The following is a 13,121-nucleotide window of genomic DNA, read 5'->3' as shown; positions in this document are numbered from 1 at the left end:
GTGCACATGACCACACCCCACTCATCAGGACTCCTCCTCACTGCAGAGTCAAGAGCATGCTGGAACATGACTAGTGGGAGTCTTCCCACACTGCTGTTGGGGAGAAGAAACGAAGGGGCCAGTGACACAGAAACGGAATGCAGGAAGGGGAGACTGGGCAAGTGGGCAGTTAGATGATAGGCCATGGCACAGAGATCCTTCCTGGGATGCTGCAAGAGCAGAACGCTGAGTGAGGGGTCACAGCGTAGGTCCTGGCAGCCAGGTCTAAGGGCAGGACGCTCTGCAGGGCTGAGAGAGGGTGCAGTGGGGTACACTGGAGGGGATGGGAAGATGCTGACTGCTACACTAGAGACAGAATGCCTACCAGGGTGTCTGTGGACAGTCAGTGGCCTCCAGGCCAGGAAGAAACACTGCAAATGGCAGCAGATAGTCCCTGATCCACGCAGTCAGGAGGTGCAGTCAAGCCCAGCACAGTCTCCAAGAGAAAGAAAAGGACAATATTAAAAATACCTGTTAAGCCTGGTGGTGGTGGTGCACAGCCTTCCATCCCAGCACTAGGGAAGCTGAGGCAGGCAATTTCTGAGTTGGAGACCAGCCTAGTCTACAGAGTGAGTTCTAGGGCAGCTAGGGCTGTTACACAGAAAAAAAACTGTTTCCAAAAACAAAAAACAAAAACAAAACAGCAACAAAAAAATGTTAATAGCCGGGTGGTGGTGGTGACCTATACCTTTAATCCTAGCATTTGGGAGGCAGAGGCAGGAGGATCTGTTAGTTTAAGGCCACTCTGGTCTACAGAAAGAGTTTCAGGACAGCCAGAGTTACACAGAAAAACCCTGTCTTGCTGTTTGGAACCTGGGGCTTATGCAGGGACACTTTGCTCAGCCTGGGAGAAGGAGACTGGACCTGCCTGGACTGAATCTACCAGGTTGAACTGAATCCCCAGGGGAGTCTTTGCCCTGGAGGAGATGGGAGGTGGGAGAACAGGGGAATCCGTGGCTGATATGTAAAATTAAATTAAATTATAAAATTTAGAAAAAAAACCCTGTCTCAAAAAATAAACAAACAAACAAATTAATAAATGACAGTTAAAGCTGGGCATGATGGTCCTTACCTGTAATCCTAGGACTTGGGAGAATGAGGCGGTGGATTGTAGAATTCAAGACCAGCCTAGGCTACACAGAGAGACCATGTCTCAAACAAGACAAAACAAAAGAAAAACAATAAATTAAACAAAAACATTAGTTAATAATTTATATGCTAAGTCCGAGGCAGGAGGATTGCCACAAGTTCAAGGCCGCCCTGTCTCAAGCTAAAATAAGGTAAACATACATATATTTCAATATGAAAACTTGTTTTAATTTGTATAAATAAGAGGAAGTGTTCTACTTAAATAAAAATTCATCTGGGTCTTCTTGTATAATACAGAATTCTTCCATGGGAGTCTGCTGATTCGGAGGCCAGCAACTCTGCTCACATGTGTAAACGAGAATTGTTCCAAATTCCACAGCAAGACCTGAAAAATACCACATGCTCTAGAGTCCACCAAGGAGACAGTTAAAAGGTACACTCATGATAAGGTGGGTGCTGGGACTTGAGCCTGGGTCCTCGGGAAGAACAACCAGGGCTCTTAATCACTGGGCCATCTGTCCAGCCCCGACCCAAGCCTAACTCATTGTCCTTGTGAAACGGTGTCAGTGTGTTGTCCAGGCTGTCCTCAAGCACTGTCCTGCCTCAGCTTCTCAAGCAAGAAAGACAAGCAGCATACCCCCAGCCCTCTCAGCTCCGTAGAGGTGGTGCCCTTCTTCCTTATGTGGTTTGGGGATCCAACGCAGGTCATCAGGCTTGCACAGCAAATGTCTTTATGGGCTCAATCATCTCAATGGCGCTTATTTTTACTTAGTGTGTGTGTGAGAAGGGGGCGGGTGCTTGCATGTCACATACTCCATGTGAAAGTCAGAGGACAACTTTTGGGAATCAGTTCTCCCCGTCCACTGTGGGGTTCAGGGACCAAACTCAGGTTGTCAGGTATGTGGAACAAACTCCTTTATCCAATGAGACTTCTACTTTACCTCTGAGCCATCTTGCTGGCCTCTAGGCAATTTTCTTAGATGACAATAAGTTTTATCTTACTGGCAGGCAATATACCATACACATAAAATAATAAACCTTTTTATAAAGTACAAATTAGCTTGATCAGTCTCAAGTTATCAAAATGGCTAATGTTCATAATGGCATTAGAAATTTGCTAGATTACAAATTTCTCACATTTTCTATATTTAATAACTAAAGAAAGCATTTCATTGTAATATCATTCCACACTAAAGTGAATAAAGGGGTTCTCACCTAGGTTAGCACTGCTGAGCATGCTGACTAGTGCTGGCATAAGCTGAAACTCAAACGTCCTCTGGCCTCCACAGCCACTGCAGGATGGGATCTCAGAGACTTCTGAGGTGGGAGAGACCAAAAAGAGAGGCTCTCCACTCCACGAGTACCTAGAGCAGGAGGGAAGAGCCATGCTTCAGAGCCGTACACACCAGCAGCCAGCAGCAGGGCCACTGCAGGCATCAGGAGCAGAGCATCCCCGGCCGCTGTGTCAAGCACTCAGGGGAACTGAAGTCTTGGCACAATGGCACTGAAGGCCCTAAGGAGGGGCAAGGTTGGGGTCAGGGAACCCCTTCATATGTTATTCTTAACAATGTGTTAAGTTTCCTTTTTCTGGTTCCCACATAGACTATTTTATCTTATTTGAGACAGGGTCCCATTATATAGACACTGGCCTGAGCTCACTAGGTAGACCAGACTGGACTAAAGAGACCGACCTGCCTAATTATCACTTAGTTAAGCAACGTGCACCTTGCTGACACTGTCTTGCTCCCGTAAGGAGGTCTGGAAAAAAGTCCTCCTTGCTTAGGGAACTGAGTGGTTCTCAGATAATCACCTCACCCTTACCGATATCCACTCTCCTCTGGAAGAATGCTCACCCAGGAGTTTAAGGTAACTAGGTTTAGGAAAATGACATCTTCAGCCTTGAAGAGGATATAACAGGTTGGACAAGACACTTACAGGCTAGCCTTTGAGCCCTGCCCTAAGTTACTCCATATTGTATCAACCAGATTCCGGCTGAGCAGTGTCCTGGTTCCATTTTGAGTGGGGTCTGCCTCACCTTAAAGGACAGATGACACACACACTTCTCAAGGCAGAAGGGCTGCACTCTGAGCTCACTGAATAGATGGGAACCGCACATGGACATACTCAAACCATATCAGCAAAACCAGGCCTGTACATTTATTCAACACACCTACCTAACCAAGGAAGGACCTGAAATCCTCACCTGGGTGACCATGACCTGTTACATGACTACTCGGTGTGTGTTGCCAACTGCCCAGGGGCTCTGCTCAGCTCAGTCCCAGCTGCAGCTATGACGAGGGAGTGCCCTCCCTCCCTCCCTCCCTGTAGACCAGTTCCTTTGCTCAGCTCTGTGGCCTCCACAAGTCCTGCCCCTTGTCTCTGCAGCTTGGTTCACCCTGAGACCCGGATACAAGCCTGTGACCCCACAGCTTGGCAAGGTGTCTCCAGAAGCTTGCCAACTGGATTTGTTAGTATCATATGTAAACACACTAGTGACTTCATTGGTCTCTCTATGACCTCTGCACCTCTGCCTCCGCTTTTCATTACCCTGCTGTATGCATTGCACAGCCCACACACATAGCTGTATGTCTGCACAGGTGCATCTACACGCACCTGTAGGTATTGTGTGATATGGAGCCTAAGCATTCATCTTATGACTAGGACTGGAATCAAAGAACCCATGTTTGCCAACAGCCAGCTATCAAGGGAAATTGGTATTGCTTGGCAGGAGAATCAGAAGTTCAAGGTCAGGGCCATCAGGACAACTAAGCAAGGAAGGGTGCTTGCTACCACCCCTAAGGACCTAAGTTTGACACTCTATTTATTAGCAAACAGGATTAAAGGAAAGACCCAACTAAGACACAGTTTAAGCCTGTAATTCTAGGGCTGGAATGATGGCTCAGTGGTTAAGTGCATGTTCTGCTCTTCCAGAGGTCCCGGGTTCAGCTCCCAGCACCCACATCAGATGTCTTTAACTCCAGCTCCAGGGTATCTGACACCCTCCTCTGGCCTCTGAGAACAACTGTACACGCACACATACACAAACACTAAAATGAATCTTAAAAACAAAAGAACAGCATTCAGTGTAGGTTGGAAGTGAAAGTGTGAACAGAGAACAGGGCAGCACACTTGGGTGCCACTGCTGAGGTCTTGGGTATGATTCACCACACACACAAAGTGGGGGACAGAGAGAATACATAAAAATCAATCACACACGAACTGAGAGATGTGTGTGGCAAGACTATTTATCTAGCATGTGAGCAGTTCTGGGTTTGATGCCTGGAACTGTATAAACTGGACATGGTAATGCAGGCCTGCCTATACACCCCAGTGTGCTAGAGGCAGAGGCAGGATGATCAGATGGTCTTCGAAACCTTTGTTTATTTATATAAATGGATGTTTTGCCTGCATGTGTAAATGTGCACTACACATGTGCCTGGAGCCTGCAGTGACAGGATGGTGTCAGATCCCCTGGGACTAGAGTTACAGACAGCTGTGATCCGCCATACGGGTGCTGGGAAACAAGCCCAGGTCCTCTGCAAGAACAGCCAGTGCTCTTTCCACTGAGCCATCTCCCCAGTCCAGGGTCATATTGGGGGTTATGCCTGGCTACATAGCAAGTTTGAAAGCAGCCTATGCTATATAGAAACCTGTCCAAAAGAAAGAAAACAAAGATAAAAGCAAATTGAAGATCAGTCATACAAAGACCCTGAAAGCCTGTACAGCTACATGAATCAGGCAGGACAGATCCCAAGCAAGGGCAGCAGGAGAAACAACAGCAACCCACCAGTTAGAGCAGGCTGACCTCACCAGACAGCAGCACAGTGAGTTCCTCCTTACCCAGCACCCAAATGCATGGGGCAAAACCCGACAGAAGCAGCCTGAGTGGTAGCTTACTAGACCTAGCGCCGAGCTAATCCTAGCACTGGGACTGTGGAGGCCCGGGAAACTACCAATTCGAAGTTAATCTGGTCTACATAGCCAGTTCCAAGCCAACTCAAACTGTAAAAGAAACCAAAACCTAAAGTCTGGGGCTATAGCTCAGTGTAGAGTGCTTGCTTTACACTTACAAGGTCCCCAACTGGATCCCCAGCCTTAAAAAATAAGGTATAAGAGGTAGAAAACAAATACTTGAAAAAGTGGTCAGTGTCCTTCAGTTACAAGGGAAGTAAACATTAAAGTTACAATTGAAATACCACCATACCACCATACACCTTCTGTAGAAACTGCTTATTCCAACTTAATTCTGTGTCCGCCTCGATACTTCTCAGCCCTTCACACACATCCCAACAACCACATGTGCCTTGGCAACAATTTTGGGACGATGGTCCAGATGTATTAACCAAAATAACTGGTGTTTGTGCAAGCTTCAACATAAAACTAAAATAACTAAGAGGAAGTGTAAACCAAAACACAGTTGTCATGTAGGGTCTGGAAAATACTTCTGAGCTCTGCAAGAAAACAGATGCCACTAGGCCACCCCAAACCCTCACTGATGTAACCCCACCTTGAGCACTGTTCTAATTGTGATTTTGTCTTAAAAACACTTACCCTGGCCAGGCGGTGGTGGCGCATGCCTTTAATCCCAGCACTCAGGAGGCAGAGGTAAGTGGATCTCTGTGAGTTCGAGGCCAACCTGGTCTACAGAGTGAGATCCAGGAAAGGTGCAAAGCGACACAGAGAAACCCTGTCTTGAAAAAACAAAACAAAACAAAAAAACAAAAACAAAAAACCACTTACCCTGAGCTTGGGCATTGCTGCGGAATAACCCTCTGTACACTAGAATATCTATTACTCTCATTGGTTAACAAAGAAGCTGAGTGGTCTATAGCAAGGCAGGATAAAGTTAGGCGGGACAATCAAACTGAGGATACTGGGATGAGAAGGGCAGAGTCAGAAGAGACACAAGGCGGCTGCTGAAGAAACAGGATGTGTAGAAAATGAAGTAACAAGCCATGAGCTACATGGCAAAACATAGATAAAAAATGTGTTGATTTAAGTTAAGAGTTAGAAAGTAACAAGCTTGAGCTATCGACCAAGCACTTATAAATAATATTAAGCCTTTGTGTCAGTTATTTGGGAACAGTCAGGACAGGAAAACTCTGCCTACAGGGTACCAAGAGATTTCAGAGGTGCAAGTCTGCTCTTGGTCTGTCCATTAATAAAAGGACTCATAACTTTGTGTGTGTGTGTGTGTGTGTGTGTGTGTGTGTGTGTGTGTGTGTGTGTGTGTGTTTTGAAACAGGGTTTCACTATGTAGCTCTGGCTGTCCTAGACTTCACTCTGTAGACTGGGCTGGCCTTGAACTTGGAGATCCACCTGCATCTGCCTTCTTGAATACTGGGACTAAAGGTGTACACTAGGACTCATAAACTTGTAATTAGCTTAATCAGTGTGGTTGCCAATAACTATCTGGCATAGATCATTTCAATGCCAAGTCTGGTGAAGTGTGCAGGAACCAGGATTATTACGCACAGCCCATGGGAAGGAATATAAAGGGTAAAAGACATTTGGAAAACAGTTTGGCTATTTCTTTTAAGAAGTTGAAAGCTGAGGCTGGAAAGATGGCTCAACAGTCAGAGCACTTGTTGCTCTTGCAGAGGACCCAGGTTCATTCTCAGCACCTATGTAATGGCTCATAAGCATCCCTAACTCCAGTTCCAGGGGATCCCACGCCTTCTTCTGGCTCCATGGGCATCCACATACACATACATTTAGAGAGAGAGAGAGAGAGAGAGAGAGAGAGAGAGAGAGAGAGAGAGAGAGAGTGTGTGTGTGTGTGTGTGTGTGTGTGTGTGTGTCCTGGGCTGGAGAGAGGGCTCAGTGGCTAAGAACAGAGGACTCAAGTTCAGTTCCCAGCACCCAAACGGAACAGCCCACGACTGCCTATCTCTTCTGGATTCTATGGTACCCGAAATCTCATGCACAAACAGACACACATAATTAAAAATAGTAAAAATACATTTTAAAATTAAGTGCCTTCCTCACGCACTCCACTTGAGCTGCTCTGGCAAACATCCTATTCCCCTGTTCCCTCCCCAGGGCTCTGCACTTGCTGGTCCCTCTACTAGGAACTTGACAGTGGACTCTCCTGCTTTCCTATCCTCTTTTGAGAGGCTTGTTCTGCTGTCACTATGGAAGAGCAAGAACCTACTGTGATCGGCCCCAGCATCTGTCTCTTCACACACCACAGGACACACACACCGTTTATACACTGCTGTTTACCTTAGCAGAGTGCAGGGTCCACGGAAGGGCCTCTCAATAACCCCAGATGCTGCAATTGTTTCCATACAGTGAAACTGGGGAACGGAAACGTGACTGAAGAACGGATGATTAGCTAGTAAAGAGCAGAGTCCCTGACTCTGTCCACAAAATGAAATTTGCATATTCACCAGAAGATAATACTTTACATTCCTAGTGAGAATGCAAGCAGGCACTATGTTTTTAAGGGCAAATTTGCCAATATCTACAAAAAGTTTAATATCCTTTAGCCCAGCAATATCATGTCCAGGAAACTGACTGCAGATATTCTCAGAAACAAGTACCTGGTGGAAGGCTCCTAAACATAACACTTCTAATAGAAGAAAGAAAGATACTTCTTTGTGCATATGTCCATATATGTGGAGACCAGAGATGAATGCTGGGTGCCTTTCTCAGTTACTTTGAGACATCTCTCAATAAATATGGATATAGTATGAAAAAAAAATTGAGCGCCTCACTGTTGCTGAGGCAGGCTAGGTGACCTTCCCACTTTACCGAGGAGTCCCTGGGACTGTAGGTGCTCGTTGGCATGCCACCTCTACGGTAAAACAGAAACAAAACATATTTTCTTTACCTCAAAATCTGCTCCTGACAGGCTGCGATTCTCTTCATGAACTTGTAAAACGTTTGGTCTCCACTTTTAATATTGGTCTTCTCATATTTCTCGTCCCCATCACTATAAGAACTAAAGAGAGAAGCAGAGACCACGTGAAATCAGGAATGTCTAGAGAACCAGAGCATTCGCAAGAGGAAGCAAGACGGCTTTCTTTCTAGATTTTGTTAATCCCCACGTGTGGTGGGGGTTGGTGCACATGTGCCACAGCACCTATAGAGGTCAGGGGCCAACTTCCAAGGGTCAGTTCGTCCTTCTTTAGTGCTTTGGTTCATGGTCTGTCTAGATCTACTCTCTCAGGACCCACCAAAGTATGCAATAAAAGAACGGAAACTCTGCTACCCTTCCCATTTCATAAATGAGAACTGAGAACCTGAAATGGCCTCAGAGCCTGAGGCAGTTCTGGAATCACAGCAGAGTCATTGACACAAGGGGTCTTTCTTCCAACTCATCATCCTCTGCTATAAAGACGCATGAAGGCCGGGCGGTGGTGGCGCATGCCTTTAATCCCAGCACTTTGGAGGCAGAGGCACGTGGATCTCTGTGAGTTCGAGGCCAGCCTGGTCTACAGTGCAAGCTCCTGGACAGTCAGAGACACACAGAGAAAGCCTGTCTCAAAAAACAAAGAATAAAAAAACCACATGAAAACAGGCCAGCAAAATAGCACTTGCTGTTGATTTCAAAGACCTGAGTTCCACCCCCAGAACCCACATGCTGAAAAAAGAGAAGAGGAGCAAATGTCCTCTGAATTTCACACATGGACTGTGGCAGCATGTGCACACCTGCACTCATAAACATAGGTGCACACACAAATTCCTTGTCAGGAATTTTAAAAAACAAAATCAGGAAAGAGGGCTGTGGATGTAGCTCAGCTGGAAGAACGCTTGCCTACCACCAGGGAAGCCTGGGTTTGGTCCCCAACACTGCATAAAACCTGACTCAGCACTCAAAGTGGAGGCAGAAGGATAAGGAATTCAAGGTCATCCTTGACTACAGAGAGAGTTTAAGGCCAACCCAATATACATGGGACTGTCTCAAAATCAAAACAACAAAAAAATCAAAACATGGTCCAAGAGATGTCTCAGTGGGTTAAGGTGCTCCCTCCCTCCCCCAGAACCCATGTAGCAGATTCTCCTGTCTCTGACCTCCACACATGCACTCTCTGTGTGCATGTACACAAATACACAATGTAAAAACAACCGTTGAAAAATGAAGAGACTAGAGGCTGTGGGCACAGCTCATTGGTAAAACACTCATTTAACATGTTGCAGGCCCCACAGTCAATCAAAACAGAAACAAATGAACGCACCATAGAACAAAAGGAAGCAGCCAGTACCACCAACTCCTGTGTGCTCATCTGGGTTCAGTTCCTGAGGGCACTCAGCTACAAGTCTGAGAGTTAATGCACTGGGGGGTGGGAGGAGAGAGGACGGGGGAATCTGTGGCTGATGTGTGAAACTGAGTTAATTATGAAATTAAAAAAAAAAAAAAAAAAAAAAAAGAGGGGCTGGAGAGATGGCTCAGAGGTTAAGAGCACCGACTGTTCTTCCAGAGGTCCTGAGTTCAATTCCCAGCAACCACATGGTGGCTCACAACCACCTGTAATGAGATCTGGCACCCTCTCCTGTGTACATAATAAATAAATAAATCTTTTAAAAAAAAAGAAAGAAAGAAAGAAAGTTAATGCAGGTTGGTTGATACAGATAGCCCTGGCCTGAGTCTGCTCTTCTCATCCAAGGACAGCAGAACAAAAGAGCCCAGTCACATCCCTTCTCTCTAGAACTCACCACAGGTACCAAGACAAAAGGGACCCCACTGTGGCAGCTTCTTGCCTGACTCTCTCAACCTTGGTGGCAAGTTCTCACCAAAGGGAAAGCAGGTGTTCCATGTCAACACCTTCTCTCTGCTGGTAGTCCTGCAGAAGGCTGCGGGCGTGCTCCAGACCCACGGAGTTCCCGTAATCCTCCTCCTCGGCGACACAGATATAGTAGGGTTGGAACTGTGGCACTTCCCGTGAAGGGACAGGGTGAGCAAGAGCTGGGGCACCGTCCTGCAGGCAGAGAGCCTGGAGCTGTGCAGTCCAGTCTACAGCTCTGACGCCATTAGAATCAGTCCCCAAATCTGAGGTGGGCGGCGTCTCCTCACTGTCACTGCCCCAGTCCTGGGAGCCTTCGCACCAGTTCTCAGCTGCAAGGCCGTTACCCTGTTTCTAGAAGAACAGCCAATCAACACAGGCCAATCACTTCTCGATGACTTCATCTATCCCTTCAGCCTCACCACCCATCCCTGTACCTTCCAGGGAGCCTGCATATCAGCCCCTTCCCCCGGCACACTACAATTCAACTTCCTGGATTCTAGTCTAACTGGGTATGGGGCGGTATCCATTTAATCCAAGCACTCTTGAGGCAGAAGCAGATAGAGCTCTGAGTTCCAGGCCAGCCTGAGCTCCAGGGTGAGACCCTGTCTCAAAACAAACACACAAACAACAAAATTGGACCAGCAGAGCTGGCTTAGTGGTTAGAGCATTTGTTGCTTTTCCAGAGGACGCAGGTTTGGGTGGCTCAACCATCTCTAACTCCAGTCCCGGGGGTAAAATGCCACTTTCTACCCTCCAAGGCGCCAGCTGTGCATGTGGGGCATGTATATTTGTGCAGACAAACACTGATCCACATAAACTAAATAAATAAGTCCAAACCAACCAACCAACAACCCAAACACGTAAGAGGTGACTTACAAACTGTCTTCTCTTTCTCGGCAATGAGGTACACATAGGTCAAGGTTTCTTTGGTCAGTCTGCCCCACGATCTTTCAGTTGTGCTTCAAGTAGTGTGGGAACAGAGTAGGAAGAACTACTACTACAGGAATTTTGTCTGTGTTGTGCTCATTGGAATAGAGCGTTGGTTCAAAAGGGGGTTCACATTCAGCTAGTCATAAGAGATCATAGAGTTTACTGATGGGCACAAGAAAAAGAGGACCCTGGGAAGAGGAGCCAAGGTCAGAAGGTTTCGTGGGCCTTTTGGGGACAGGAAACAACTGGAGGCAGTGTGTTTTTGTGATTACTTATGATTATCTTAGGTTTTCATCTTTAATATTTGTCCCTGAGTTTTAATTTTGTTCTTGTTTTTTGAGACAGGGTTTCTATGTGTAGCTTTGCGCCTTTCCTAGAACTCACTTGGTAGTCCAGGCTGGCCTCAAACTCACAGAGATCCGCCTGGCTCTGCCTCCCGAGTGCTGGGATTAAAGGTGTGCGCCACCACCGCCGCCTGGCCAGATTTTTTTTTAAATGTATTTTACGTGTATGGGTGTTTTGCCTGCAATGTATGTGTGTGTTCCTGGTGCCACTGAGGCTAGAAGAAGACATTGGAACCCCTGAAACTGGAGTTACAGATGATTTCAAGCAGCCGTGTGAGTACTGAAAATGGATCCTGGGTCCTCTGGAAGAGCAACAAGTGATCTTAGCAGTTGAACCATCTCTCCAGCCTCCAAAATAAATCTTTTAAAAAACTGTCGGGCTGGAGGCTCAGAGGATAAGAGCACTGATTGCTCTTCCAGAGGCCCTGATTCCCAGCAACCACATGGAGGCTCACGACCATCTATCTGTAATGAGATCTGGTGCCCTCTTCTGGCCTGCAGTCATACATGCTGTATACATAATAAATAAATCTTTAAAAAAAAACAAAAACAAAACTGTCTTCAATAGTGAGTGGTGCTATATAGCGGTAACCACAGAAATAGGGAGGGATTTAGACTAACCACTTTCTGGCAGTGAACGCCAGCTTGGGCTACAGAGGGTAGACTGTGTCTCACAAACAGAGCAAGAAAGGTTGTCTTAAACGAGATGCTGGAAAAGATTTTCCAATTATAGAAACACACAGTGTGCTGACCAGAGTCGCTTTACCTGGGCGTTCAGAGTCTCTTTCTCTGGCACTTGCAGGCACTGGGAGCGGAACACCTTCCAGCTTAGGGGCGAGACAGATGTCGTGAGGGCTCCACCCCCGACGTGTGGCCCCACCCAGTCTCATCCGATCCAGCCCGCCCTCTCCGGGACCAGCCACTCTACTAGGCTACGGGAGCTCCCCGCCTACCAGCGCGTCCCGCTGCCGCCGCAGCCGGGCCGGCCACAGGCGAACACGTGCAGAAGCCGGTGGAACGGGGAGCCTTCCAGCGGGCAGTACACCTGCACGACGAGCGCGAGCGGCTGCGCGCAGCCGCCACACCGCGGCCCCGGAGCGGCAACGGCCGGCAGGGCGTCCTGGGGGCGCAGCAGGTACTCAGTCCCCGGGACTCAACCCCGCTCCCTCCCGCGGGACCCTCTCCCCACGCGGGACGCCGCCCCACGGGCCCCGCCAAGGCTTCGCGGCCACGCTCACCGGGACGCCGCCCAGCTTGCTAGCGGTCCAGGCGGCGGGCCCCTTGGGGCAGCCCTGGACCGCCGCGTCTCGGAGTCCCAGCAGCACCGGCTTCCCGACAGCCGCCATGACAACCGGACCCCCACGTGACAGCGCGAGATACGGTGGCTCAAAGGGCGCGCTCTCTGCGCACGCGCGCCGCCCGTCCCGCCAGGACGGCCCCGCCCCAAGCCAGATGGGGCCTGCCGATTGGCTAAGGGGCGGATCCCACTGCCTTACGGACTGCGGCTTTGAGTCCTGGGCTTGCAATCCCAGAGATCGCAGGTTTTACTTCTGATATCCTCAGATGAGACCTACGAAAAAAGTTCACCTGAAAATTAAAAACTGGAGGCGGGATAATGGTATCGTCAGTCAGCAAGAAACAGAACAAAAAGTCCTTAATTTTGAAAGACATGATTAAAAATGGGTATGGAAGGCTGAGGTGAAGATTTCGAGCATGTAATAGGGGGCTCACAACTGCTTGCAACTCCAGTTGAAGAGGATCCTATGCTTTTCCGGCCTCCGTGGGTACCAGGAGCACACATGGTGTACGTGAAAAAATAAAAATTTTAACGAAGAGTTTTGTTGTACTTAAATGACACATCAATAAACACATTTGAAAAACATGCATTGCCAGGCAAGGGTTGCTCACACCGGTAATCCCAGCAATTTTGGACTTCCCAGTGAAACTCAGGCCAGCTTTGGTTATGGTTTGCGACTATCTCAAAAAA

At 47.8% G+C, this 13,121-nt stretch overlaps 1 protein-coding gene across 1 annotated transcript; it reads right to left on the bottom strand.

Moving 5' to 3' along the window:
• Positions 1-1,330: 1,330 nt before the first annotated feature.
• Positions 1,331-13,121, bottom strand: Pdcd2l (programmed cell death 2 like). Its single transcript, XM_028877796.2, has 7 exons — positions 12,373-13,121; positions 12,088-12,254; positions 11,901-11,961; positions 9,868-10,211; positions 7,964-8,074; positions 2,344-2,492; positions 1,331-1,513 (listed from the first exon to the last, which is right to left on the bottom strand). Exons 1-7 carry the CDS (start codon positions 12,478-12,480, stop codon positions 1,383-1,385), a joined length of 1,071 nt encoding a protein of 356 aa, XP_028733629.1. The 5' UTR covers positions 12,481-13,121; the 3' UTR covers positions 1,331-1,382.

This window comes from Peromyscus leucopus, chromosome 1 (assembly GCF_004664715.2).
Source record: "Peromyscus leucopus breed LL Stock chromosome 1, UCI_PerLeu_2.1, whole genome shotgun sequence".
Lineage (NCBI taxonomy): Eukaryota > Metazoa > Chordata > Mammalia > Rodentia > Cricetidae > Peromyscus > Peromyscus leucopus.
The sequence above is the reverse complement of the archived record's forward strand: the minus strand, read 5'-3'. Positions and strand labels throughout refer to the sequence as shown.

Excerpts from the sequence above, each read along its gene's own strand:
- Pdcd2l (XM_028877796.2), bottom strand. The coding sequence starts at position 12,480 with ATGGCGGCTGTCGGGAAGCCGGTGCTGCTGGGACTCCGAGACGCGGCG. Across the intron at positions 12,255-12,372 it reads GCAAGCTGGGCGGCGTCCCG|GACGCCCTGCCGGCCGTTGC; the intron begins GTGAGCGTGGCC and ends CTGCGCCCCCAG. Across the intron at positions 11,962-12,087 it reads GGCGGCAGCGGGACGCGCTG|CTGGAAGGTGTTCCGCTCCC; the intron begins GTAGGCGGGGAG and ends CTCGCCCCTAAG.